General features: G+C 42.1%; 1 protein-coding gene and 1 long non-coding RNA gene across 3 annotated transcripts in view; one reads left to right on the forward strand and one right to left on the reverse strand.

Moving 5' to 3' along the window:
* The window catches only part of LOC138945600 (uncharacterized), an 83,639-nt gene extending 66,327 nt beyond the window's left edge, over window positions 1–17,312 (forward strand). Inside the window, exons 20-24 of one of the 2 annotated variants that reach the window (XM_070317045.1) lie at window positions 2,405–2,474; window positions 4,082–4,185; window positions 7,167–7,313; window positions 13,583–13,639; window positions 15,397–17,312. In XM_070317045.1, coding sequence (XP_070173146.1) covers window positions 2,405–2,474; window positions 4,082–4,185; window positions 7,167–7,313; window positions 13,583–13,639; window positions 15,397–15,636 — 618 coding nt within the window. In that variant the 3' untranslated portion in view covers window positions 15,637–17,312. The remainder of the gene's footprint in view (window positions 1–2,404; window positions 2,475–4,081; window positions 4,186–7,166; window positions 7,314–13,582; window positions 13,640–15,396) is intronic. The other variant, XM_070317047.1, reaches the window with a different exon arrangement.
* A 1,560-nt stretch (window positions 17,313–18,872) lies between these two features.
* On the reverse strand, window positions 18,873–20,652 carry LOC138945601 (uncharacterized). The gene is made up of 2 exons (XR_011449048.1): window positions 20,361–20,652; window positions 18,873–19,102 (listed from the first exon to the last, which is right to left on the reverse strand). It is a non-coding gene; the product is annotated as an uncharacterized lncRNA (long non-coding RNA).
* Between the last annotated feature and the right edge of the window lie 4,397 nt (window positions 20,653–25,049).

Raw genomic sequence — 25,049 nt, forward strand, 5'->3', positions numbered from 1 at the left:
GTATGACGTCACAGGTTCTTGATCACGCCCACCCTTAAAAATGGATTTTTTTGACGACATGATTCACGTCAAATCGTCAAAACGGTGACTTAAACTAACCGATATTATACATTTTGGTGTCTTACCTAACAGATGTGTGCGTTTCAATCTGCCACGCAGTCAAGTTGATCTAGCGTGTGAAAGAGAGCAACCACAATCCTGGAAAATGGCAAGAAATTCTAGTTTTTGCTGGTTAGCTGCAGTTGATATGCAATAAATATAAAACTACACATAGCAGCCTTTCTAAATTTCACAGAACGATGACTGTCACGATTTAGTGACATGGATCGAGAAAGTGTCACTCTGTGGGGTGCCTTCCTCAGAAAGCGCCTGTGCATTCTGTCAACGCTGGGGTTTTAGCTGACCGAGCATAGCCGAAACACGGGGATTTCTTGTTGCAAGGGTTTCACGTGGGTGATTTCTGCTGTCAGGGCAAAACTGACGGTAACTGAACTGGGTACGTGACAGGGTGAGTCACGTGATATTGTCAAGGTTGTCTGTTTGAGACATGTAACGGCACACTCGAAACTCAGCAGCGAGAGAGAAGCGTCGGTGTCTTATTTCCTACGAGTTTGAAGGACTTCAACACGTAAATTACTTCACTGTATATCAACGTGCCGTTCTGCTTGGTACAGTAGGACTTCTGGGAACTAGACAGACCACCTTCTCACTGTTTACATGCTGGCTGACGGACGAGGCGTCAGGTTTCTTCGCTGAGCGGGGAAGGATTTCCAACGCATAAAGTATTCAGCGCAAGAGGGGGATGACGGTATTTCTGTTGACGAACAGAAGCCATTCAAAAGGGAGCGGATTCGCTTAAAAGAGAGCTACCTACATTAGGCTGTTGAGGTAATAAATCATTATTTAACGCTGTTGACGAGTCTGTGTTTGTGGAAGGAAATACTCTCTGTTGTTCTTTCCAGGTTAGCGCATAATTTGCTCTTTGTGACGCTAAAATACTAATCTGTATATGGTTTTTGCAGATATGGAGAGAAGGAAGGAAAATAGCTGATTTGTTGTTGTAAAAGTTCGTTTGTGCAGGCCCACGTGCTCGATGAAATATGTAAAGGTGACATGTTTAAAGGTGGTGTGTGAGGGGTAGCGTGGCATGTTTAGTGCACCGATGCTTTCTGTTGCAGCCTTTCTTCTTTTGCTTGCTACTGCCTACGTCTACTGACTACTTTCTACGTTACTACGGGATGCTGTAACCGGATCGTCCGCGGTATGATGTAACCTGCTAACCTGATGTTCTGGTGATTTGCTGTCGCTGTCGTCGTCTTACCAGCGACAACTCTACTATTTCTGGTAGACTACGGGGAGGACCGACTGAGTGAGGCGCCTGATGTCTCCACTGTTCCCTGCTTCGTTGCCACGCCAGCCGGCACTACATTCAACGGAGCAGTTGTGGAGACTGTAGACTAATTACGGGCCGCCCACTCAGTGGCAAAAAGCTAAGTGCACCATGTCTTTTGCACCCTTCTTACCACCAAGTCATCTGTATTATTAATGATTACACTCGAGCGGTGACCACGTGGGGTGTGTGACACCTGCATGAACTAGCACCTTTAGGCAGATCAGAAACTTTTCCTAACTATACACGGGATCAGCGTGTTACTATCATTTTTATACTTTTTGGCATTTTTCAGTGACCACTTGGTTTACGTTTTGAACGTAAAAAGAACATCTTTTGGAGTGAAGTCTCGAGGGAGGTGGCGTGATATTACATAAACAGGCGTCTGAAACTTATACTTTTGTTGATTCTATTTATTTGTATGACTGCGAGAGTGGATCGTGGTGTGGTTAGTTAGTTAGAAGTAACTAACCGTTCATAATTACCTTATTGTGATATATTGAAACGTGACAATGACAAATGTCTTGAGGTCAAATATTGCTCAAATCCAGGAAACACATCTTTGAGCAGAAGAAAGGCAGCTCTTCAAATACACGTATGTTTCTGGGCAATACCACTGAAAAAATACCCTCAACTTTTTGTGCTCAGTGTATGTACATGAGCACGGACAGACAGATGGACATGCGATGATGTGTTTCTGGGTCTGCCCCTCTCTGTCTCTCCATCGCTGTCTGTCCGTCTCTCTCATTCACTACTAGGCACACACGCATGCACGCACGAACAAACTGACACATGCAAGAATGAAAGACGGAAAAAATGGAAGAAAGAAAGACAGAAAAGATAATGAAAAAGAAGATATAGAGATAAAGAAAAGGTTCGAACAAGAAATATATCTCATCCCATGTTGGGAAATATGTGTTTGTGTGTGTCTGAGTGCGTGTCTGTGTATGTTTACGATTGGGTGTGTTTGTGTACTTGCTTGCTTGCGTGTTTATGTGTGTTTTCATCTCACAGGGCTACTGCAAAGTGTTTCGTAAGCTGGACTGGCAGGAGCTACCGATGGAAGATTTATTAATATTTGAACGTAAGATGAACGTTGTTTGCACTCTTGTTCACCATCATACATTTGCACAGACCTTCCAACAAACTAACGCCTTTATGGTCAGGAGTAGAATTGACTCACTTAGGTATGAAAGAAGAAGAAGAATGTGTTTCATTTGTCCAACTTTTATGTCTTACCGGAGTATAATCAGTGAGTCCTAGTAATAAGCAAAGTTCGTCTGTATGGACGGACAGCTAGACGTGGAAGCCAGAGCTTTGAAACTGTGCACACTCCTAGGGTTTAATGACCTCCCTGACGGGCGCTGTGGCTTTGTGGAAACGATCGTGTAATCAAGAGTTCGATGGGTTATGGAAACACGAAAACATATGACGGCTTACTAGTGCCAAAACTACATAATTGTAATTATCACGTGAAAATGATTAATTTTCACGTGTTAATTACTAATTTTCACGTGTTAATTACTAATTTTCACGGGAAAATTAGTAATCAACACGTTCAGTTTTGGCTCGTTTACTGACGGATTACTAGAGCAGGCATGAAAATTCTCCGTATTTTCCGTATTTTCCGTATTTTTAAAAAAAATAAACCGTATTTTTTTTTTTCTCCGTATTTTCCCTTTTTTTTTTTTTATATATTTTTTTTTTTTTTTTTTTCCCTAGTCATAGTTATAGTAAAATAGTTTTGGGGCCATGTTTGAATCCAATTTTAAGGCTCAGATAGCCCCAGATTGCACCAAATTCCACCCTTGAATTTTTTTTTTTCGGGGGGGCATGCCCCCGGACCCCCCTAGAAGTGTTGGCGCTTCGCGCCTGCGAAACTTGGCGCTACGCGCCTTCGAATTTTGTTTTCAGTATTTTTGTTTTTTTCAGTTTTCATGCCTGCTAGAGCCAAAACTGAAAATTAGTAATTAACACGTGAAAATAGTAATTATTACGTGAAAATTAGTAACTAACACGTGAAAATGATTAACACGTGAAAATGAGTAATTATTAGTGTTCATCGGTAACTCAGTTTCAGTTTTGGCACTCCGTGCTAGCTATGGGCATGCACGCTAAATCTTTAACGAATCAGCGCTAGCCGCCGGAGTGCCAAAACCGATGAACACTGATAATTACTAATTTTCACGTGGTAATTACTCATTTTTACGTGTTAGTTACTAATTTTCACGTGAACTGGCAGTGTTAATTAGTAATTTTCACGTGATAATGGTAACCCCAGGTTTTGGCACTAGAAAGCCGAGGCCAAAACTGAAACTTAGTAATTAACACGTGTTCCGTGTAATTAATAGTGATAACGCTTACTGACAGTGTTAATTATTAATTTTCACGAACGGATTGCTTGAGCCAAAACTGAAAATTAGTAATTTTAACGCGAAAAATAGTAATTAACACGTGAAAACGCAAACTGACAGTGTTAATTAGTAATTTTCACGTGATAATGGTAACCCCAGGTTTTGGCACTAGTAAGCCGTCACATAAACATGAAAGCGGCGTATGGCTGCGGGGCTGACTGATGGCGGGGTAAGAACGGTCATACATGTTGTGGGAGTTTCAACTCATGAACAAAGAAGTGGAGAAGAGATGACCTGCCGACCAAAGGCCCGTGTAACGCTGTGTTGTTTACTGCAGGGAAGAAGGTGTCGCACGAGCGGAAGACATCGGAGCTGATCCAAGACATTGTGCGACAGGAGATCTACATCGAGAGAGAATCTCCTTACGTCAACTACTATGAGGTCGGTCTCATGGGCGTTGTGTGTGTGTGTGTTTGAGTTTGAGTGTGTTTGTGTCAGCGTGTGTGTGTTTGAGTGTCACAGTGTGTGTGGTAGTGTGTGTGTGTTTCAGTTTAATTTTGAGTTTGAGTATGTGTGTTTCGGTTAGAGTGTGTGTGTGTGTGTGTGTGTGTGTGTGTGTGTGTGTGTGTGTGTGTAGTACTGCCTACTGGTGACGGTGGCGTGGCCGTCCACCAACCGAACGATAGATGCATGGGAAGTAAACCCTCTGGAACGCTAGTATCATGATTGTGACCAGTTATTTCCCTTGTGTTGCGTGTTGCGTTGTAATGGCCACAATTAGCATTGGGAAGAACTAATGTTTGGGCATGAACATACTTGTTTTACCAACTTCTCCCGAATGTCATAGTTCTTACAAAAATGGATGGGTCATTTAAAAAAAAAAGAAAATTTTATAGAGGATTAGTTGATAAGCCGTTTACGGCATGTTTAATGGTGAAACTGAGAGGCCTTGATTGTCTGTACGCTTCCATTTGCTAAAGACTACGCTATTTGTCCTGTAATACGATATTTTGCTTCAATTGGGCCAAAACAAGCAATCTCTGAGATATTATACATTTAGTCCACAATGACAAACACACACGCGCGCACGTACACGGGCAAACACACCCACCCACGCACACATGCACACGCGCGCACGCATATACACACTCATGTTACACACACACACACACACACACACACACACACACACAGACACACACACACACACCTCTTTCTCTCTGATCATCTCTTTCATCGTCACTATAGAAACAGCAGAAGGGCTATATTCTGTCGTCTAATACACACAAGATAATTATCATAACATATCATATTACAGCACAAAATAACGTAGTAACATGAACTGATACCAGCTTTAACCCTTATTATCCCAAAGCGCCCAATACCGCACGCTCAAGCTCCCACATGCAGATCCCTGAAACACCCACAGTTATACATTGGACACATATCTGCTTTCATTTCTACTGGCTTCCTGCAATGTTTGAGCATTTATAATTTGGAAAAACTCGCAGTAGTTTATTTGCTACGATTTGTTCAAGTTTGAAATTGACGGGGGCGTCTTCCCATGCCATGGGGGTAAATGGGATATACTGTTGTATACAGGGGAACCCTCTTTTTACATTTAGTCAAGTTTTGACTAAATGTTTTAACGTAGAGGGGGAATCGAGACGAGGGTCGTGGTGTATGTGCGTGCGTGCGTGTGTGTGTGTGTGTGTGTGTGCGTGTGTGTGTGTGTGTCTGTGTGTGTGTGTGTGTAGAGCGATTCAGACTAAACTACTGGACCGATCTTTATGAAATTTGACATGAGAGTTCCTGGGTATGAAATCCCCGAACGTTTTTTGACTCACATGCGAAGCAAAAGTGAGTCTATGTACTCACCCGAGTCGTCCGTCCGTCCGTCCGTCCGTCCGTCCGGACGTCCGGACGTCCGTCCGTCCGGACGTCCGTCCGGAAAACTTTAACGTTGGATATTTCTTGGACACTATTCAGTCTATCAGTACCAAATTTGGCAAGATGGTGTATGATGACAAGGCCCCAAAAAACATACATAGCATCTTGACCTTGCTTCAAGGTCAAGGTCGCAGGGGCCATAAATGTTGCCTAAAAAACAGCTATTTTTCATATTTTTCCCATTTTCTCTGAAGTTTTTGAGATTCAATACCTCACCTATATATGATATATAGGGCAAAGTAAGCCCCATCTTTTGATACCAGTTTGGTTTACCTTGCTTCAAGGTCAAGGTCACAGGAGCTCTTCAAAGTTGGATTGTATACATATTTTGAAGTGACCTTGACCCTGAACTATGGAAGATAACTGTTTCAAACTTAAAAATTATGTGGGGCACATGTTATGCTTTCATCATGAGACACATTTGGTCACATATGATCAAGGTCAAGGTCACTTTGACCCTTATGAAATGTGACCAAAATAAGGTAGTGAACCACTAAAAGTGACCATATCTCATGGTAGAAAGAGCCAATAAGCACCATTGTACTTCCTATGTCTTGAATTAACAGCTTTGTGTTGCATGACCTTGGATGACCTTGACCTTGGGTCAAGGTCACATGTATTTTGGTAGGAAAAATGTGTAAAGCATGTGAGTCGTATGGGCTTTGCCCTTCTTGTTGATAAATGTCTTTGATGACGTCATATCCGGCTTTTCGTGAAAGTTGAGGCGGCACTGTCACGCTCTCATTTTTCAACCAAATTGGTAGAAATTTTGGTCAAGTAATTTTCGACGAAGTCCGGACTTCAGTATTGCATTTCAGCTTGGTGGCTTAAAAACTAATTAATGACTTTGGTCATTAAAAATCTGAAAATTGTAAAAAAAATATGTTTTTTATAAAACGATCCAAATTTACGTTTATCTTATTTTCCATCATTTGCTGATTCCAAAAACATATAAATATGTTATATTCGGATTAAAAACAAGCTCTGAAAATTAAATATATTAAAATTATTATCAAAATAAAATTTTCCAAATCAAGTTAAAAACACTTTTATCTTATTCCTTGTCGGTTCCTGATTCCAAAAACATATAGATATGATATGTTTGGATTAAAAACACGCTCAGAAAGTTAAAACGAAGAGAGGTACAGAAAAGCGTGCTATCCTTCCCAGCGCAACTAGGCTACTACCCCGCTCTTCTTGTCAATTTCACTGCCTATGCCGTGAGCGGTGGACTGACGATGCTACGAGTATACGGTCTTGCTGCGTTGCATTGCGTTCAGTTTCATTCTGTGAGTTCGACAGCTACTTGACTAAATGTTGTATTTTCGCCTTACGCGACTTGTTATACTTTGTTTTCTCACACTTTTTGTTCATAACTTCAGTAACTTTACTCCCATTTTAAGATTCCCTCCTTGTACTTGTGTTTTGGGGAGGTTTTAACAGGGGAGTTCCACTGTACTATTTTGCTGCAGACGCGGAGTCCTCAAGGCAATACTGTGCGCGTGCCGGTGACCAGAGTGCCGCGTCTGACGGACAAGCTTCAGAGTCTGCCCCTCACACTGCCTGCCGGCAAGCGACAGTTCGTGCCCCTCATGCTGCTGAGAGAGGGCGAGGTCTTCGTGAGTGTCTTTCTCCATCCCCACAACAGTCCAACCCTCATTTTGCATTGCACATCATTTAGTTGTTCTGTGATGGAAATTAGATTTAGGAAACAAATTATTTAAACACTTTCCATTTTAATACGTCCTTTTCCAATTTTCACAAGTTTTTCTTGTTAAGAATGTTTGTTAATTTACTTCCATTTTAAGACTCACTCCTGTTCTAGCTGTTTTGTTTGTTTCTTTGTTTGTTTATCCAGACAATTTCTCCGGAAAAACAATATTTCATGCTAACTTACTTGCACAGGGTTATCCAGTCATTTTCTGTGTACGGGGGAGTAACGAGCCGGGGGAGTAGCGATACGGGGGAGTAACGAGCCGGGGGAATAACGAGCCGGGGGAGTATCGAGCCGGGGGAGTAGCGATACGGGGGAGTAACGAGCTGAGCATCTCGTTACTCCCCCGTATCTCTTCTGCTTAAAATATATACTTTTTTGTCAAAGATGTACTGTACACGAATGTACAGGCAGATCTGACAGTTGTAAGTTCTTTAAACATGCTCTCTCTCCCTCTCTCTCTCTCGGACTCGCGAGATTTCGCCGAGCGGGCAGGTTGGAGTTTTTGAGCTGCGCTTCGTTTCCACCCAAAGTTGCCAATAACCCGTCAGGATGACAGTCGTTGGTTTACCAACTGCTGCAAGTACATCTCTACAAGCCCTGCTCCACGACCACCACGTCACATCATGGAAAATCGCCGGCAATGGGGACAACTTGACGTTTGTTGTCAGACTTGCACCGGCGACCACTGATGGCGACCCAGCTACACGCTACGCTCACAGTGACACACATGACAACAAGGTTCAATGTTATCGCAGAAAACCACCAAGCCAGATGCGAAGAGATAAGAAGAGAGCTGAGGATAGGAAAGCAAAACGAGAGGATAAGGCAAGTGAAACTTTTAATGTGCCTCTTTTTGAAGCTACACCCAAAAAACAACTGAGTAATTGCCATACAAAAGAAGATCACACACCTGACACAGACCTCGACACGGTGACCGCTGGAAAGTCACGTGCAAACAGTAGTGACTCGACTGTGTTGGCAAGTGGCGACCCATTTTCTGTTTATTCAACGACATTGCACGCAGAAGAGCACGGCCTTGAAACAGCTGAACACATGACAACAGAAAGCGTGCCTGGGGAAAACTGTATTGACCCAGAAAAAGACGATCCTTTTGACACAGTTAAAGAGTATACTGGGGCAATCATGGACAGGTCATTACAGCGTCGTCTCCGGGACAGGCGCAGGAACAACACACATCACAGTATTGTGACTAATGACAGCACAACAGAACCGCTGTACATTTTCGAGACGGACGATCTTGTGCTTGTGTCCAACCCACAGATTGAATACAGCGATGAAGTAACATTCTGGTTCATCAAGCAGGGTTCCAAGAACATGATTCCAGAGGAACTAGGCTACATGCAGCGGCTCGCCTCGTGGAGACCAGTGGACAGATGGAACATACCACAACACCATCTACGGAAGGTTCAGGCAAGACAGAAGATCCTAATTGACTTGATCCGGTTCTACCTTGGTTAACGAACGTTTCGCGATCGAACATGAAATCGTGTGTATTGTGAAAAACAATGGGCATTGAACGGACACTTATAGCCTCGTTCAGAGCGCGACACGTCTGACATGTCGTAATGTCAGTTTGAACGGACACTCTTATGCAACTTTGTGTAAATGCACTATCGGCTTCGGTTTCGATATTTGAGTGTTCGAGTACCCTTCCCCAAATCCACCCCAACTTGCAATGGGCATATTGCCTGAGCAAATAAACCATTCTGATTCTCTCTCTCTCTCTCTCTCTCTCTCTCTCTCTCTCTCTCTCTCTCTTGAAAATTCAATTAAAGGCACAGTAAGCCTCCCGTAAACCATCACAGATACGGTCAGGCTTTTACACACAGTACAAACACCCTTTCATTTAAACACTCACCGATTGAGAACATCCTAGGTGCCCTCCGTAAAGAGCGAACAATTTTCAAAGAATTTATTTTTGCGTGGTTTATCTTACCCCTGAGCCATCGTGAACCCGTGTGATCCAGTTTCCCTTTTTCACAATGTAGTCGTCAGTCAGTAATTTGAATGCGACTCGATGTGAGCTTATCTACAATAGCACGTTTTTATGCACGAAACAAACGGCTGTGGTTCACAAGAACTCTAGCGATGGCTTTTGACTGTTGAGAGGAACGGCGATATGCATAAACCGTCGTCTGCTACGACCCTTGCGTGACCCTGCTTCCGGGCTTTTCTTTTTTCAAACTTTCACAACTTCGAATTGTACTGATCTTGTCTTGATGAAAAAATAATTCTTTTATGATTAAAGAATGTTTGTGTAACAAGCTGTCAATTTATTATTTAGATTTTAAAAGTTAGGTCTAGCGCAAAAACGCACCACGGTCCAAAAACATTCTGATAATCATCGATCCACGGCTATCGCCAGTTTACATCGATAGAATGAGACCCGAAGGGAAGTAACTCATTTTTGACCTGAGTTCAGGATGGGTCCAAAAAGTGTTCGAGACAATCTGCAAAATTAATTCTTTACAAATTGCTCGCTCCTTACGTAGGGCACCTAGGATGTTCCCGTTTGGTGAGCATTCAAATGGAAGGGTGTTTGTACTGTGTGTAAAAGCCTGACAGTATCTGTGATGGTTTACGGGAGGCTTACTGTCCGGGCGTGATTTCCGGTATTGATGACATTCATAACAGCCGTCCAGCACCAAAACGAGGCGCCATTGTTGTAGAGGACCAAGTCCACGAAAATAAATTCTTTGAAAACTTCTCACGCTCGACAGAAAGCAGCCAGGATGTTCCCGTTCGGTGAGCGTTCAAATGGAAGTATGCTTGTACTGTATGTAGACGCTCGGGGAGCTCTGTGATGGTTTACGGGAGGCTTACTGTGCCTTAACTGCATGACTTAAGTGTAATAAAAAGGCACGGGGGAGTAACGAGCCGGGGGAGTAGCGAGCCGGGGGAGTAACGATACGGGGGAGTAACAAGCCGGGGGAGTAACGAGCCGGGGGAGTAACGATACGGAGGAGTAACAAGCCGGGGGAGTAACGATACGGGGGAGTAACGATACGGGGGAGTAATGAGCCGGGGGAGTAACGAGCCGGGGGAGTAACGATACGGGGGAGTAACGATACGGGGGAGTAACGAGCCGGGGGAGTAACGAGCCGGGGGAGTAACGATACGGGGGAGTAACGAGATGCTCCCCTTTTGCAACGGTGTTCCAACTTTAAATACTGTATGAAGTTCGGTTTTCTGGGGCAAAATAGAGTATAAAACCGCTTTATGTTCTTTAAATTGATGGGATGTGTGCATTTGGTTGCGTGTGATCTGTTTATGAAATGAACAATTGTTGAAAACTGACCGTCGGATTGCAGTCTTTTGTCGAAGCAGCTGAAGGCCAGAAATTTGAAAGGGGAACTAAAGTAACTCTTGACGCTAAACAAAGTATGAGAGTTACTTACCTTGGGAGTTCGGCCTGCACCGATCAGAGATCTGAAGCGAGTATCTCTGCACCGATCGTTAGATTTTAAATCAGAAAACAACCGAACTGATGGATTTTTTATGGCTGCGTCGCTCACAAGAAATAACGGTTTTAGGTGTGACGAAAAAAAGAACAGGGCCTGAGTACGGTGATAAATACAAGACTTCTTTTACAACCATTTGAAAAATACATACATCCCCCGTGGCCGCCCGCATAACGAAATCGTTTTTCTCGTGTTTTGAACTTGCCAGTGTTACAGCACAGAGCAGAGTCCGTCCCGCACTTTGCTTTGTGTACATCACGTGGCCACCCAAACACCCGCACAACGCAACATTTTCACGAGAAAAACACGTTTATTTGTTTGCTTTGTCTGTATTACACATTTCTATTTACATTTACCACTGACACATCAAATTGTATACTATAGTTTGCAAGTGAATCGTTATCATACAAAATAACGTTATCACGAGACGAACAGAGATCTCAGAGATCGTCAGCTTCTCAACTGTTTCGCGCAAATCGTGTAATATCTATTTTTGCGGAAACCTCCCGAAGAAATGCAATCTCACCGGCTTCCACCTGCAACATAGTCGTGCTTATTTGGAATGTGACGTCCTGTACTTCGTCAGTCACACCTATCTCGAAACTAAGCGTCCCACAGAACCAGCGCCCTTCCATTACCTGTAGTTGCTAGTTTAAATGCAGTATGTTTGTATTGTTTGCTCCAGAGCATCCTGACCTGAGGTCAAAATGAATTCGGCTCATTCTCTACCTGACAGGATGCCTTGAGTTTCCTTGCCTGGCAAGGAAACCGATTTTTTTGTTAAATTTTTTATTTATTTTTTTAATTTTTTTTTTTTTTACATATTTAGAGTTTTTTGTAATGTGTTAATGTTATGGAAGTAAGCAGATTTGCGATCGTCGATAATGATTTTTCATGGTGTTTTGTAATTTTTTAATTACAGAGGAATTTTTATTTTAGACAGTTTCAAGCAAGCTATTTTTCGCGGATGTATTTACTGTGCAAACTACTCTAAATATGGCATAAGTGTCACGTGATAATCAACCGTTTGGTTACCGGCACGGTTGGCCTAGTGGTAAGGCGTCGGCCCCGTGATCGGGAGGTCGTGGGTTCGAACCCCGGCCGGGTTATACCTAAGACTTTAAAATTGGCAATCTAGTGGCTGCTCCGCCTGGCGTCTGGCATTATGGGGTTAGTGCTAGGACTGGTTGGTCCGGTGTCAGAATAATGTGACTGGGTGAGACATGAAGCCTGTGCTGCGACTTCTGTCTTGTGTGTGGCGCACGTTATATGTCAAAGCAGCACCGCCCCGATATGGCCCTTCGTGGTCGGCTGGGCGTTAAGCAAACAAACAAACAAACAAACCGTTTGGTTTCGGCGTTCGCTGGAGCAGACGATCTTTTTGACAGTGATGCAACCATATATTACGGTCTCCTTCCGGCAGCAGTCCCAAAATTTCGACTTGTTTTGACCTTAGAACGATGTCTTTATCATAACTGTGAAGAATAGAACGGAGATCACTGTCGAAGTCGGCCAATCTGCAATCATTTTCGTCTTGCGAACACTGCTCGTGAACAACATATGGGAGATCACTCTGTATTCTGGTTTTGATAGATTCGCGTAGGACTTTTGCATCCGGTCAGAGAGACAACTGGCGATAGCCGTGGATCGAGGATTATCAGAATGGCTTCAGATATGTATATTTCGTACATTAGAGCGTTCGGAACTCTTCAATCGCAAAAGTAGTTCCCACAAAGTCTAACTCCTTAACCTGTGAGCTATCGCGGATTCAGGCCTGTTGTTGGGTGAGTGATTTTGGTTGCTGGGTAAGTTACCGAAAAAACTAGCCCTGCAAGTTTACAGAGAGAAAGAAGCAGAGGGGGGAATAAGTATCAGTCCAGTTATTTATCTCGGTCTCCTTCTTTCTGCTTGTCGACATTATTATGTCTTTGCTCGCCTCATGCAAGTCTTCGCGATAGAAATCTCACGCAGCCCAGCCTGGTAGTGCTTGGCCGAACTGAGGAAGAAATGGTTCTGTGCAATCTTCCATCCCTTCTTGGTATTTTTATCCGTCTTTGGCCTGTGGTATTTTTATCCGTCTTTGGCCTGTGGTATTTTTATCCGTCTTTGGCCTGTGGTATTTTTATCCGTCTTTGGCCTGTGGTATTTTTATCCGTCTTTGGCCTGTGGTATTTTTATCCGTCTTTGGCCTGTGGTATTTTTCCCAGTTCGGCATTCTGTAAATGGTCATGGCGAGAAAGATCATTGATCTAGAGCGATTTAGCCTTCGTTATTCTTTATTGCACCACGCAAACCCTTCTCCCTGTAACCCCCTTACCACCCACGGTCTGTCTCGTCGCTTACCTGAGAGTGTCCTTAGGAAGCCAAAAGCATCGGTCGTTGACCAGGGGGAGGACGTTGGACTCTCACCTTCCGTGTGAGGTGTTGTAAAAATGCGGTTGTGGTATGAAAGACGTGTTTGTTTCTGCACCACCCCGCAGGGATTGTTATATTTAAACCCACACACACACCCACACAAGATCAAAATGACCGATCCTTACAATAAGTTAGGAGCTTTCTTGAAACTGATTGACCAATTTACACGGCGACTGATTATTGATTGATTGATTGATTGAGTGTGTGTGTGTGTGTGTGTGTGTGTGTGTGTGTGTGTGTGTGTGTGTGTGTGTGTGTGTGTGTGTGCGCGCAGGGATTAGACCAGACGCCCATGTGTGCAAACCGGTGTAACTCCAGGGCAGTGATACTTGTGAGTAGACTACACACAGCAGAGTGTTGTCAAACATCTATACAGCTTCTGCTGAATCGCTATTTCTCTCTCTGTGGAAGACAATGAAAAACAAGACAGTCCACAAAGACACACAGTGACACACAAAAGGCAGAGTCCTCACAGTTCCAGCCTGTTCTGTATATGTTCCGGCTTTTTCTCAGAGTATATCGCTTGGTATTCCTGCATTTTGTTTATTCCTGCATATCCGTCTCTGTGTTACTGTTTTCTCTGTCAATAGGTTGCTTCTTTCTCTACCTATGTGCTCCTCAATTCTGTGTCTGTGGTCCTGGACTTTTGACTCACCTGAGTAATCAGTGAGCCTTAGTAATGAGCAGTGTTCGTCCACACGGAAGGGCGACCAAAGTCTGGTTGACCCTCGTCATATTTCAAGGTCACAGCAGGGTGGGACAAACAAATAATATTGTAATAATGGTATACAATTGTCACTTTCTTTAGTGTCTAGAGCAGCAGATAGTTCGTTTCTTCCGTCGCGATATAACCTTGAACGGTTGAAAACGACGTTAAACACCAAATAAAGAAAGAAAGAAAGAAAGAAAGTTCGTTTCTGCATGATTCATATTAACTATGGCGAAGGTGAGCCGTATAAGCGTTTGCTGTTCTTGTTTGTAACTGAGTTTCTGTATGCTCCTGTGTCTCTGTCTTCCTGTACGTATTCTCTGTCAATGTGTCCCTGCATTCTCTATCTGTGTGTTCATCATAGCTGTGTCTGTATGCTCCTGTATCTCTGTCTGTGTGTTCCTGTACGTATTCTCTGTCAATGTGTCCCTGCATTCTCTATCAGTGTGATCATCATAGCTGTGTCTGTATGCTCCTGTATCTCTGTTTCTGTGTTCCTGTACGTATTCTCTGTCAATGTGTCCCTGCATTCTCTATCAGTGTGATCATCATAGCTGTGTCTGTATGCTCCTGTATCTCTGTCTGTGTGTTCCTGTACGTATTCTCTGTCAATGTGTCCCTGCATTCTCTATCTGTGTGTTCATCATAGCTGTGTCTGTATGCTCCTGTATCTCTAACTCTGTGTTCCTGTACGTATTCTCTGTCAATGTGTCCCTGCATTCTCTATCTGTGCCTTGAACGGTTGAAAACGACGTTAAACACCAAATAAAGAAAGAAAGAAAGAAAGAAAGAAAGTTCGTTTCTGCATGATTCATATTAACTATGGCGAAGGTGAGCCGTATAAGCGTTTGCTGTTCTTGTTTGTAACTGAGTTTCTGTATTTTCTGTCTCTGTGTTCCTGTACGTATTCTCTGTCAATGTGTCCCTGCATTCTCTATCTGTGTGTTCATCATAGCTGTGTCTGTATGCTCCTGTATCTCTGTCTGTGTGTTCCTGTACGTATTCTCTGTCAATGTGTCCCTGCATTCTCTATCTGTGTGTTCATCATAGCTGTGTCTGTATGCTCCTGTATCTCTGTCTCTGTCTTCCTGTACGTATTCTCTGTCAATGTGTCCCTGCATTCTCTATCTGTGCGTTCATCATAGCTGTGTCTGTATGCTCCTGTATCTCTAACTCTGTGTTCCTGTACGTATTCTCTGTCAATGTGTCCCTGCATTCTCTATCTGTGTGTTCATCATAGCTGTGTCGGTATGCTCCTGTATCTCTGTTTCTGTGTTCCTGTACGTATTCTCTGTCAATGTGTCCCTGCATTCTCTATCTGTGTGTTCATCATAGCTGTGTCGGTATGCTCCTGTATCTCTGTCTGTGTGTTGTTTCAGGTGAGTCTCGGGGCGGAGGTGATCGCGCTGAACAAAGACTTCTACTGCCGTCACGCCGCGAAGGAGGCCAAGGAAGTGTCGGACAAGACCTTCATTTACGACGACAACTTCATCAAGCGACGCGTGCGGGAGAGAGTCAACCGTGACGTGCACCTGGAGGAGGTTCTCAATCACTACTTCCACAAGGTCACCATGGCAACCAGCGAGTTGTGCAGGACAACGGACGTTACTATGATCTGATCGCTTCACTCACCTGGTCACTCTGCCCCTGGACTTGTTGGACACGGTGTGAATAACCTGTCTTGGGGGCAGCGCCATCTGGCTGTGTTTGACTGCTTGAACCCTCTTTCTCTCTGACACCGTGTGTCTTTCTCACCGTCAGATGTTTGGAGACATCCACACGTCGATCAGCATTTAGCCTCTTATACAGGCTTCAACTTGTGTCTTCTGGTGCCTGGAGTTGTTGAACAGACATGTGTGTGTCACCACCTGCTCGTGTAGTCTTCACTTAGTTACTTGTGCTTTTTTGCGTGTGGAGTTGTTACTTACGGCTAGCTCACCTACAAGAGGAACAGGCTTGTCTCCAGCGGCATTTAGTATCTATAGTATCTTTTGGCTGTGATTGTGTGGACCCAGAAGGGTGTTTAATTGCAAATATCTCTTAAACTAGTTGGAATTTTTTAATAAGCTTTTAAGAATACCTCAGGCACCTGAAATGCTCTTATGTGCTGAAATTTCAGCGAGAAGTAATAAAAACAAAAGGTAATATTTAGACTACAACCATCGTGGGGCCGTGCGGGCCCATGTTTCTCAAAGAAGGAAATGAGAAGCATGGGTGCGCACGGCGACTTCCGTGTGTAGTCGAAAACCCGGACGGGCGAAGGTTAAACCGTCTGTTCATGGTTATGGATTAAAATCATTCGGAATAGATCATGTTCCTAAGTAGTTGCAATTGCCTACTTGACCTTTTGTAGAAGTTTTCTTGGATGCTCTAGTCTTGTACTTCTTTTGTCTGGTACGTGCAACATCTATAGAGTTTGTGGATGCAAAATGTGTTGTATTCTGTCATTAAGACCGTGTATTCAGTCACCTTTTTAAGTGTCAAGTTAAAAAGACAAAGATGCCAAGCTTTTTTTCCTCTAAAATGTTAACTGAACATTTAACGTTGTAACAAGACTATACATGTTTTTTACTTTTGATACCTCACTAAAGGAATTTACAGTTTTATAACCTTATACAATTTTGTGATGCTTTTTAAGCAATAATGGAAAAAAAATATTATTTTTGTTAATGTCTGGCACAACATTGTAAGATATAGCACATAGTAATACATATTTTTGTGATATGCAATTTTGAACATGGCACAACAACTTGTATTGAAACAAGGTGGTAATTTTAGCATGTAGTTTAATAATTGACTTGCGAGCAAATTTTGCGTCTGAACGTCACTTTATTGCACACAAGTTTTTGTGAAAGAATGCTAGACATACATGTTTTGATTGTAGTCATAATGCTCCTTAGAACTGAATAAGAGTAATATGACAGTGATACGATAATAACATAACAGAATGAACAAAAAGATGTAAAGCAATGACTTGCATTTTTATTTGTCACAAAACTTGACACAGCTCAGGGATGACAGGATGTTGACGACGCAAGCACTACTACAGTAAAAGGGCGAGTTAAAAACAGACTGACGCCCACAGTCAAAAGTCTACAACAATATTCAATATGTAACTTGAATGAGAAATGTCTTTGTTACTGTTAAGTAACTTTGGGGACAGATAAGTGTTCAGCAAATGAATCGACTAAAAAACTTCATAACACACACAAAACTTAAAACATTTGTACTACAGAATTTGTTTCACAATAATCACTGCTAACTAAAAAAGTCAAATAAAGGAAAACATCAAGAACATGTCCAGATAATTGAAGTAGAAGAGGATTTGAAAGGGAGCAACGAAATTGACACCACTGGGAAGTGACTGACGTACAATCAAAGCATTCAATTGGATCTATAACCTTAAATACACCAAGCAAAGATTTGTTCTGGTAACATCACTTCGTTTGACATTGAAACGCAACACCTATCAGAATGAGAGTTCTTTTTGTTTTGACCAAATATTCCAAAACTTATCAAGACATCCTATTGAAACTAGCCTAATAAACACCGAGTTTTTCTTCTTCTGGTAACTGCTTAGTCTGACATTGAAAGACAACACTGAACAAAATGCGAGTACTTTTTGTTCAGAGTAAACTTCCAAAACTTATCAATACATCATAATAAAACCAGACTAATAAACACCGAATTTTTTTCTGGTAACGGCTTAGTTTGACATTGAAACTGAATAGAATGAAAATTCTTTTTGTTCTGAGCAAAAATTCCAAAAGTTCAATACTTACTATGACATAACTGATAAACACTGAATATACCTTCACTTAGTTTGACATTTAAACACACAACACTGAGGAGAGTAATTGTTTTTGATCTGAAAAAAATAACCTAATGTTACAGGAATATACCAGCACCGTTTTCCTCCTTTCTTCTGGTAGCTCTCCTTTACCCTTGCGGTTGTTTCAACCATCTTTCTTTTTTGTTACATTTAGTCAAGTTTTGACTACTGTAATTGTTTTAACGTAGAGGGGGGAATCGAGACGAGGGTCGTGGTGTATGTGCGTGTGTGTGTGTGTGTGTCTGTGTGTGTGTGTGTGTGTGTGTAGAGCGATTCAGACTAAACTACTGGACCGATCTTTATGAAATTTGACATGAGAGTTCCTGGGTATGAAATCCCCGAACGTTTTTTCATGTTTTTGATAAATGTCCTTGATGACGTCATATCCGGGTTTTCGTGAAAGTTGAGGCGGAACTGTCACTCCCTCATTTTTCAACCAAATTGGTTGAAATTTTGGTCGGGTAATGTTCGACGAAGCCCGGACATCGGTATTGCATTTCAGCGTGGTGGCTTAAAAATTAATTAATGACTTTGGTCATTAAAAATCTGAAAATTGTAAAAAAAATTATGTTTTTTTATAAAACGATCCAAATTTACGTTTATCTTATTCTCCATCATTTGCTGATTCCAAAAACATATAAATATGTTATATTCGGATTAAAAACAAGCTCTGAAAATTAAATATATAACAATTATTATCAAAATTAAATTTTCCAAATCAATTTATAAACACTTTCATCTTATTCCTTGTCGGTTCCTGATTCCAAAAACATATAGATAGGATATGTTTGGATTAAAAACACACTCAGAAAGTTAAAACGAAGAGAGGTACAGAAAAGCGTGCTATCCTTCCCAGCGCAACTACTACCCCGCTCTTCTTGTCAATTTCACTGCCGGCTATGCCGTGAGCGGTGGACTGACGATGCTACGAGTATACGGTCTTGCTGCGTTGCATTGCGTTCAGTTTCATTCTGTGAGTTCGACAGCTACTTGACTAAATGTTGTATTTTCGCCTTACGCGACTTGTTGATTTTGCTGTTGTTGAACACTTTGATGAAGATTCCTTCTACACACATTATCTGTCTCCTTCCCTGGCTGGTTTGGATGTTGCTTTTCGCTGTTCCCATGGCTGCCTCAGACGTTACTAATGGTGATGTTTCTGAGTGCAGCAGAGCTGACCACCTAGTCCTCGGTCCACTCGAAGGGCTCCGGGGGTTCTGGCTCCTCCTCCTCTTCCGTCTTGGGTCCACCAGCTGCAAATCACATGTCAGATTCAGCTACACCTCTTCTACTACCAACACTGAAGCACCTATAATTATCTGAGTCAGAAGCTTACAGTTTCTGCTGTGTTTTTTGAGTCACTTGAGAAAAAGTGACTCTATGTAATCGGTCAGTGTTAGTCTGTCCGGCCGGCCGTCCGGCCGGCCGGCCGTCCGTAGACACCACCTTAACGTTGGACTTTTCTCGGAAACTATCAAAGCGATCGGGCTCATATTTTGTTTAGTCGTGACCTCCAATGACCTCTACACTTTAACGATGGTTTCGTTGACCTTTGACCTTTTTCAAGGTCACAGGTCAGCGTCAAAGGAAAAATTAGACATTTTATATCTTTTCTCGGAAACTATCAAAGCGATCGGGCTCATATTTTGTTTAGTCGTGACCTCCAATGACCTCTACACTTTAACGATGGTTTCGTTGACCTTTGACCTTTTTCAAGGTCACAGGTCAGCGTCAAAGGAAAAATTAGACATTTTATATCTTTGACAAAGTTCATCGGATGTGATTGAAACTTTGTAGGATTATTCTTTACATCAAAGTATTTACATCTGTAGCCTTTTACGAACGTTATCAGAAAAACAAGGGAGATAACTAGCCTTTTCTGTTCGGCAACACACAACTTAACGTTGGGCTTTTCTCGGAAACTATAAAAGTGACCGGGCTCAAATTTTATGTGAACGTGACTCATTGTGTTGTGAATAGCAATTTCTTCCTGTCCATCTGATGCCTCATATAATATTCAGAACTGCGAAAGTGACTCGATCGAGCGTTTGCTCTTCTTGTTTTTAACTGTACGTGCTTTTGTGTCTTCCCTGTAATCTCTAAATACATCAACACAAACAGTGGGGTTTAATTATATATGATAATGATACCAACACATGCACAGTTTGGTGGCTAGTGATCTTACCAGTAAATTTCAAAAGCTGATATTACTTGGTTGCTGAGATTTTATTCTCAAAATTCTGTGCAATTTCCCAAAGAGACAAATTATTCTCAATGTCACCTGTTCATCAAGTTCTTTTCGATTTTGATGTGGGAGACTTTTCACTTCAGAAGAGAGGGTCAACAGGTTCTTGGCTTGCTTTATTTATTTATTTATTAAGGAGATTTCTATAGCGCATAACTAAAAGCACTATGCGCTAATTATCTCATGAAACTTTGGTAGGACTGCATGTTGACCAAGAAAGAGTTGTGTATCAATATGAAATGTGTTTTGTGTGCGCCTTAACAAACCTGCCACAAACTCCACCAGGTCCTCCTCTTCGTCGGGCTTGACGTTCTTCAGCATGATGATGCCTCCATGGTTCAGCTGTAACATCATGGGACAAACAATAAGTATGAGCTCATAAAAATACTAAAGACATGAGACTCAAACTGGAATCAAAACCTTATCTTCATTCACAGAAAGAGAATTTAGAACCATACTCCACCAAAAAAGGAAACTGTATTCTTATTCACGAAAACAAAGCCAAGAGTCTTGTATTATTGTTCACACAGAAAATATTTCGAAATGACAGCAAGAGTTTAGAAATGATACAAGAAAGTGTCCAACTCTTAAGGGCAGACCGGGTAGGCAAAATGAGTTATTTTTGGTCTCATACACCTTTTTGGGGTTGTTGCATTTTTCACACCTTTGAACATCCTGGAATGCATTCAATAATCTGCTTTTGTCATTTTAGACATGTATTCATGAAAATAAAACCATTTTCAAACCGATGTTTTGTTGTTTTTGTCTGTGTTTTATCAAAAAAATCGAAAAAATGGTCAACTTTGGATACTCCGTGCTGGTAAAAGGCACAGTAAGCCTCCCGTAAACCATCACAGAGCTCCCCGAGCGTCTAAATACAGTACAAGCATACTTCCATTTGAACGCTCACCGAACGGGAACATCCTGGCTGCTTTCTGTCGAGCGTGAGACATTTTCAAAGAATTTATTTTCGTAGACTTGTTCCGTTAACAACAACGGCGCCTCGTTTTTGCGCTAGACCTAACTTTTAAAATCTAAATAATAAATTGACAGCTTGTTACACAAACATTCTTTAATCATAAAAGAATTCGTTTTTCATCAAGACAAGATCAGAACAATTCGAAGTTGTGAAAGTTTAAAAAAAGAAAAGCCCGGAAGCAGGGTCACGCAAGGGTCGTAGCAGACGACGGCCGGTTTATCAGTGCAAATCGCCGTTCCTCTCAACAGTCAAAAGCCATCGCTAGAGTTCTTGTGAACCACAGCCGTTGTTTCGTGCATAAAAAAAACGTGCTATTGTAGATAAGCTCACGTCGAGTCGCATTCAAATGACTAACTATGACGACTGCATTGTGAAAAGGGAAAACTGGATCACACGGGTTCACGATGGCTCAGGGGTAAGATAAACCACGCAAAAATAAATTCTTTGAAAATTGTTCGCTCTTTACGGAGGGCACCTAGGATGTTCTCAATTGGTGAGTGTTTAAATGAAATGGTGTTTGTACTGTGTGTAAAAGCCTGACCGTATCTGTGATGGTTTACGGGAGGCTTACTCTGCCTTAAATGTGCGCACATGACATGACCCTTCGCTGTTCAAACTGTGTGGAAATTTCCGTTCTTCAAGATGACGTCATCACCGTTGGGGAATTTCCGTTGACATAGGCACAAAGAGAGAGAATCCGTTCCAACCGAAACCCCGGAATTAATATATGCAAATATATGTAGGTCAAAGGCATTTGGCGCAAGCGCAGTAGACAACTTATCAGTCCCCCGGTGTCAACAAATCCATGACGTTTTCACCGATTCAGCAGCATTTTTCAAAGTTTTGAGCTGCGGAGAACAACCCTAACATTGGAAATGTTCGGCATAGTGGCAAGAAATATCAGAGAAAGATGAACCAGCAGCAGCGAACAGTAGAAGGAAGTAACAACACTCCGAAATGAACCAACATGATCGTATTTAAGCAGACGACATTCTAAGATTCTTGACTCGACGAGGTGGGTTTTGCTTCTTTCTCTTTTCGATCTTGTTTGTTTGACAACGTGATTTATTGCACATCGTTATGTTGTTGTTGTTGTAAGAATGTGTTAGGGTTTGCAGGTAAATGATAAACAGTTTGTGTCTGAAGTATTTTGCGGGTTTCTTGATCCAATTCACTGCATGACCATGCCGCCGCCGCACACACCCCCCCCCCCCCCTCCCTCCCTCCCTCGATCATCTCTGTGATATCGTCTTCACAACCCCTATTTTATTGTTCTTCGCTGGCCAGTCCTTGAGAGCTTACTATGGTGTAACATGTCATCAGTATTCTTTGTCTGGGGTCAAACTGAGAAGCAGCATCTGAGCGACATGTAAGACTGACACAGTTTCTGTTTCTGGTCATTGCACGTATAGTGAATTTGGGGACCAATTTCAGTTTGCTATGACAGTTCGAGACAGTTGTTGTATTGGAACTAGTGCTTCATGAGTCCCTCGTTTCGAATTTTAATAGATGCAAGATATGTTCAAGCCTTTAATGCGTACAATTTGGCCTCCAAATTTCCCCAAAAAAGTATTGACACAAGTCGGCGGACTGTAATTACGTCACAGGCGCATCCCTTCCTTGCACAATGGCGCGCTTTGTTTTGAACCCGTCGACCGGTTCGACAGCACTACATTTTGTCTTTTAATTTGGCTGGGACACCCACTTCAACACCCAGGCACCATGCAGTGAATGCAGACTAACACCAGCGCAGGTTATTTTTTGGGGAAATGAAGCGGTGAAGCCCAAACGGTAAGTAGATCTACACTCATCGCTCAATTCCGCGTTTCGATAGCTTAACCTTGACCGTGTGTCGTCTGCTAGCGCATTACGTACTGATGTTTGCAAACATATACACGAAGAACACATCCAGCAGTATTATATATGAATGTCACAGGTTCATTAGAACAAAATGAACTTAGTACAGTACTCTGTATTTACATTTAAAGCCTGTGTATGAGTAACAGTGTCGATTGTCTTTCCCTGTGGTACAAAATGTATGGCGGGCCAAATGAGTCAAAATGTCTAAGATACATGCATCATATGTTGAACACGAACAAAAAACTTTTCGGAGGTAAGAAAGCAATCTACATCTAAATGACCAGTTGTAAGTGTTTGTTTTTCATAATTTTAAGCTATTCCTTGGGTTGTTGTGGTTGTTGTTGAAGTTTTTTGTTCTGATCTAAGACAATGTACAGCGCGGAGAGCATAGATTACTGTGGTTTGCGCTATATAAGCTGTCATTATAAATTTTATTATTAGTATTATTATTAGTAGTAGTATTAGTAGAATTAGTATTTATATTAATGTCGTAAAGAACACTGTACAAAGAGTTGTATTATATGTTCCGACATAGCAATAAGATATTACCCCAAACCGAGAAAAGTACACACAAAGTAAATAAGTTTTGTTCAAAGAATTTAAGGCAACAGTTTTTTGTTACAAGTGTATAATATTAATTATTCTTTCTCACTTTACAGAAACCATGAAAAGAGCTTACCAGGACCTACATCCGTGCACAGATACTGATGGTCCTTCGTCTATCTATTTAAAGTCTTCAGCATCAACCAATAAGGTAAACTGGGCTAATTGTGTTATTTGTCAAGAAGACACAAAAGAAAAGACTGTTTGTCCAACCAATGGCAGGCGTCACATATCTGGATACCAGTATGTGGCTGACAACCTTACACAATTCCATGAACTTGGGTATCATTTCTCGGATGTTGATTTCTGTGCTTTTGATAATGGATCAGGAATTGTGGAGACTTTCCAGACACATGGTGCTATCTGGCACAAAACTTGCAGAGACAAAATTAGTACACGTATGGTTGAGAGAGCGAAACAAAAGCAGCAGACAGATGTTGTTACTTCAAGTCCTGCAAAGACAAGAAGAAAAGTTCTCCAGCATGAACGTGACTGCTGCTTTTTCTGCGGAGAACCTGCTGGTACAAACGTTCTTCACAGGGTGTCTACAATGGAAGTGGACGAAAAAGTCAGGAAGAAAGCTACCTTGCTGAAAGACCAGGTCCTGCTTCAAAAGCTAGCTCCTGGAGACATGATTGCCACTGACTCTGTCTACCACAACAAGTGTCTCCAACTCTTTTACAAGCGAGCTTCAAAAGCAGAAACAAATACACCTTCTGAGCCCGACTGTGAAATGTTGAGAAGCATTGCCTTTGCAGAACTTGTTTCATTCATAGAGAGTTTTCAGCATAATGATACAACTGCCCCCATATTTCATATGTCCAGTCTCACGCAAATGTACAAGTCCAGATTAGAAGCACTTGGTGTGGCAACAACTTCAGTACACTCAACAAGACTTCGACAGAAACTGTTAGATGTCTGTCCGATGCTCCAGGAATGTTCAACAGGAAAAGGGAAAGACATTAAGCTGATTTTCAAGCGTGATGTTGAAGAGGCTATTCAGAGAGCTACTGACCATGACTCAGAGGCTTTACTCATAGCGCAAGTAGCCAAAATTGTTCGCCGAGAAATGTTCCAGACTACACAAGACTTTGTGGGGTCATTTGATGAGAATTCACAGGAAAAATCAGTTCCCCGTGCCCTAAGCGCTTTGATAGCAATGATTCTGGATGGACCAGGAGCTGTTTTCAAGAACAGCGTCTTCACAGAAGATACAGAGATAGATCAAACCCAGGCGGCCTTGACTCTGAGCCAGTTGATCTTCTTCAACAGCAGAAAGCGACTGTACACAAAAACTGCACAGGCAAACCATCGCAGTCATTCAAAAAGTAAAGAAACGCCCGTCCCTGTGTACCTTGGCTTAAAAATACACGCTGAAACAAGGAAAAAGGAGCTGGTTGATTGTCTGTATCATCTAGGACTGTCAATCTCGTACGACAGAGTAATGTCCATCTCCACAGATGTAGCCAACACAGTCTGTGCAAAGTATGAAGCCGATGGCGTTGTTGTTCCA

This window comes from Littorina saxatilis, linkage group LG13, assembly GCF_037325665.1.
Source record: "Littorina saxatilis isolate snail1 linkage group LG13, US_GU_Lsax_2.0, whole genome shotgun sequence".
NCBI lineage: Eukaryota > Metazoa > Mollusca > Gastropoda > Littorinimorpha > Littorinidae > Littorina > Littorina saxatilis.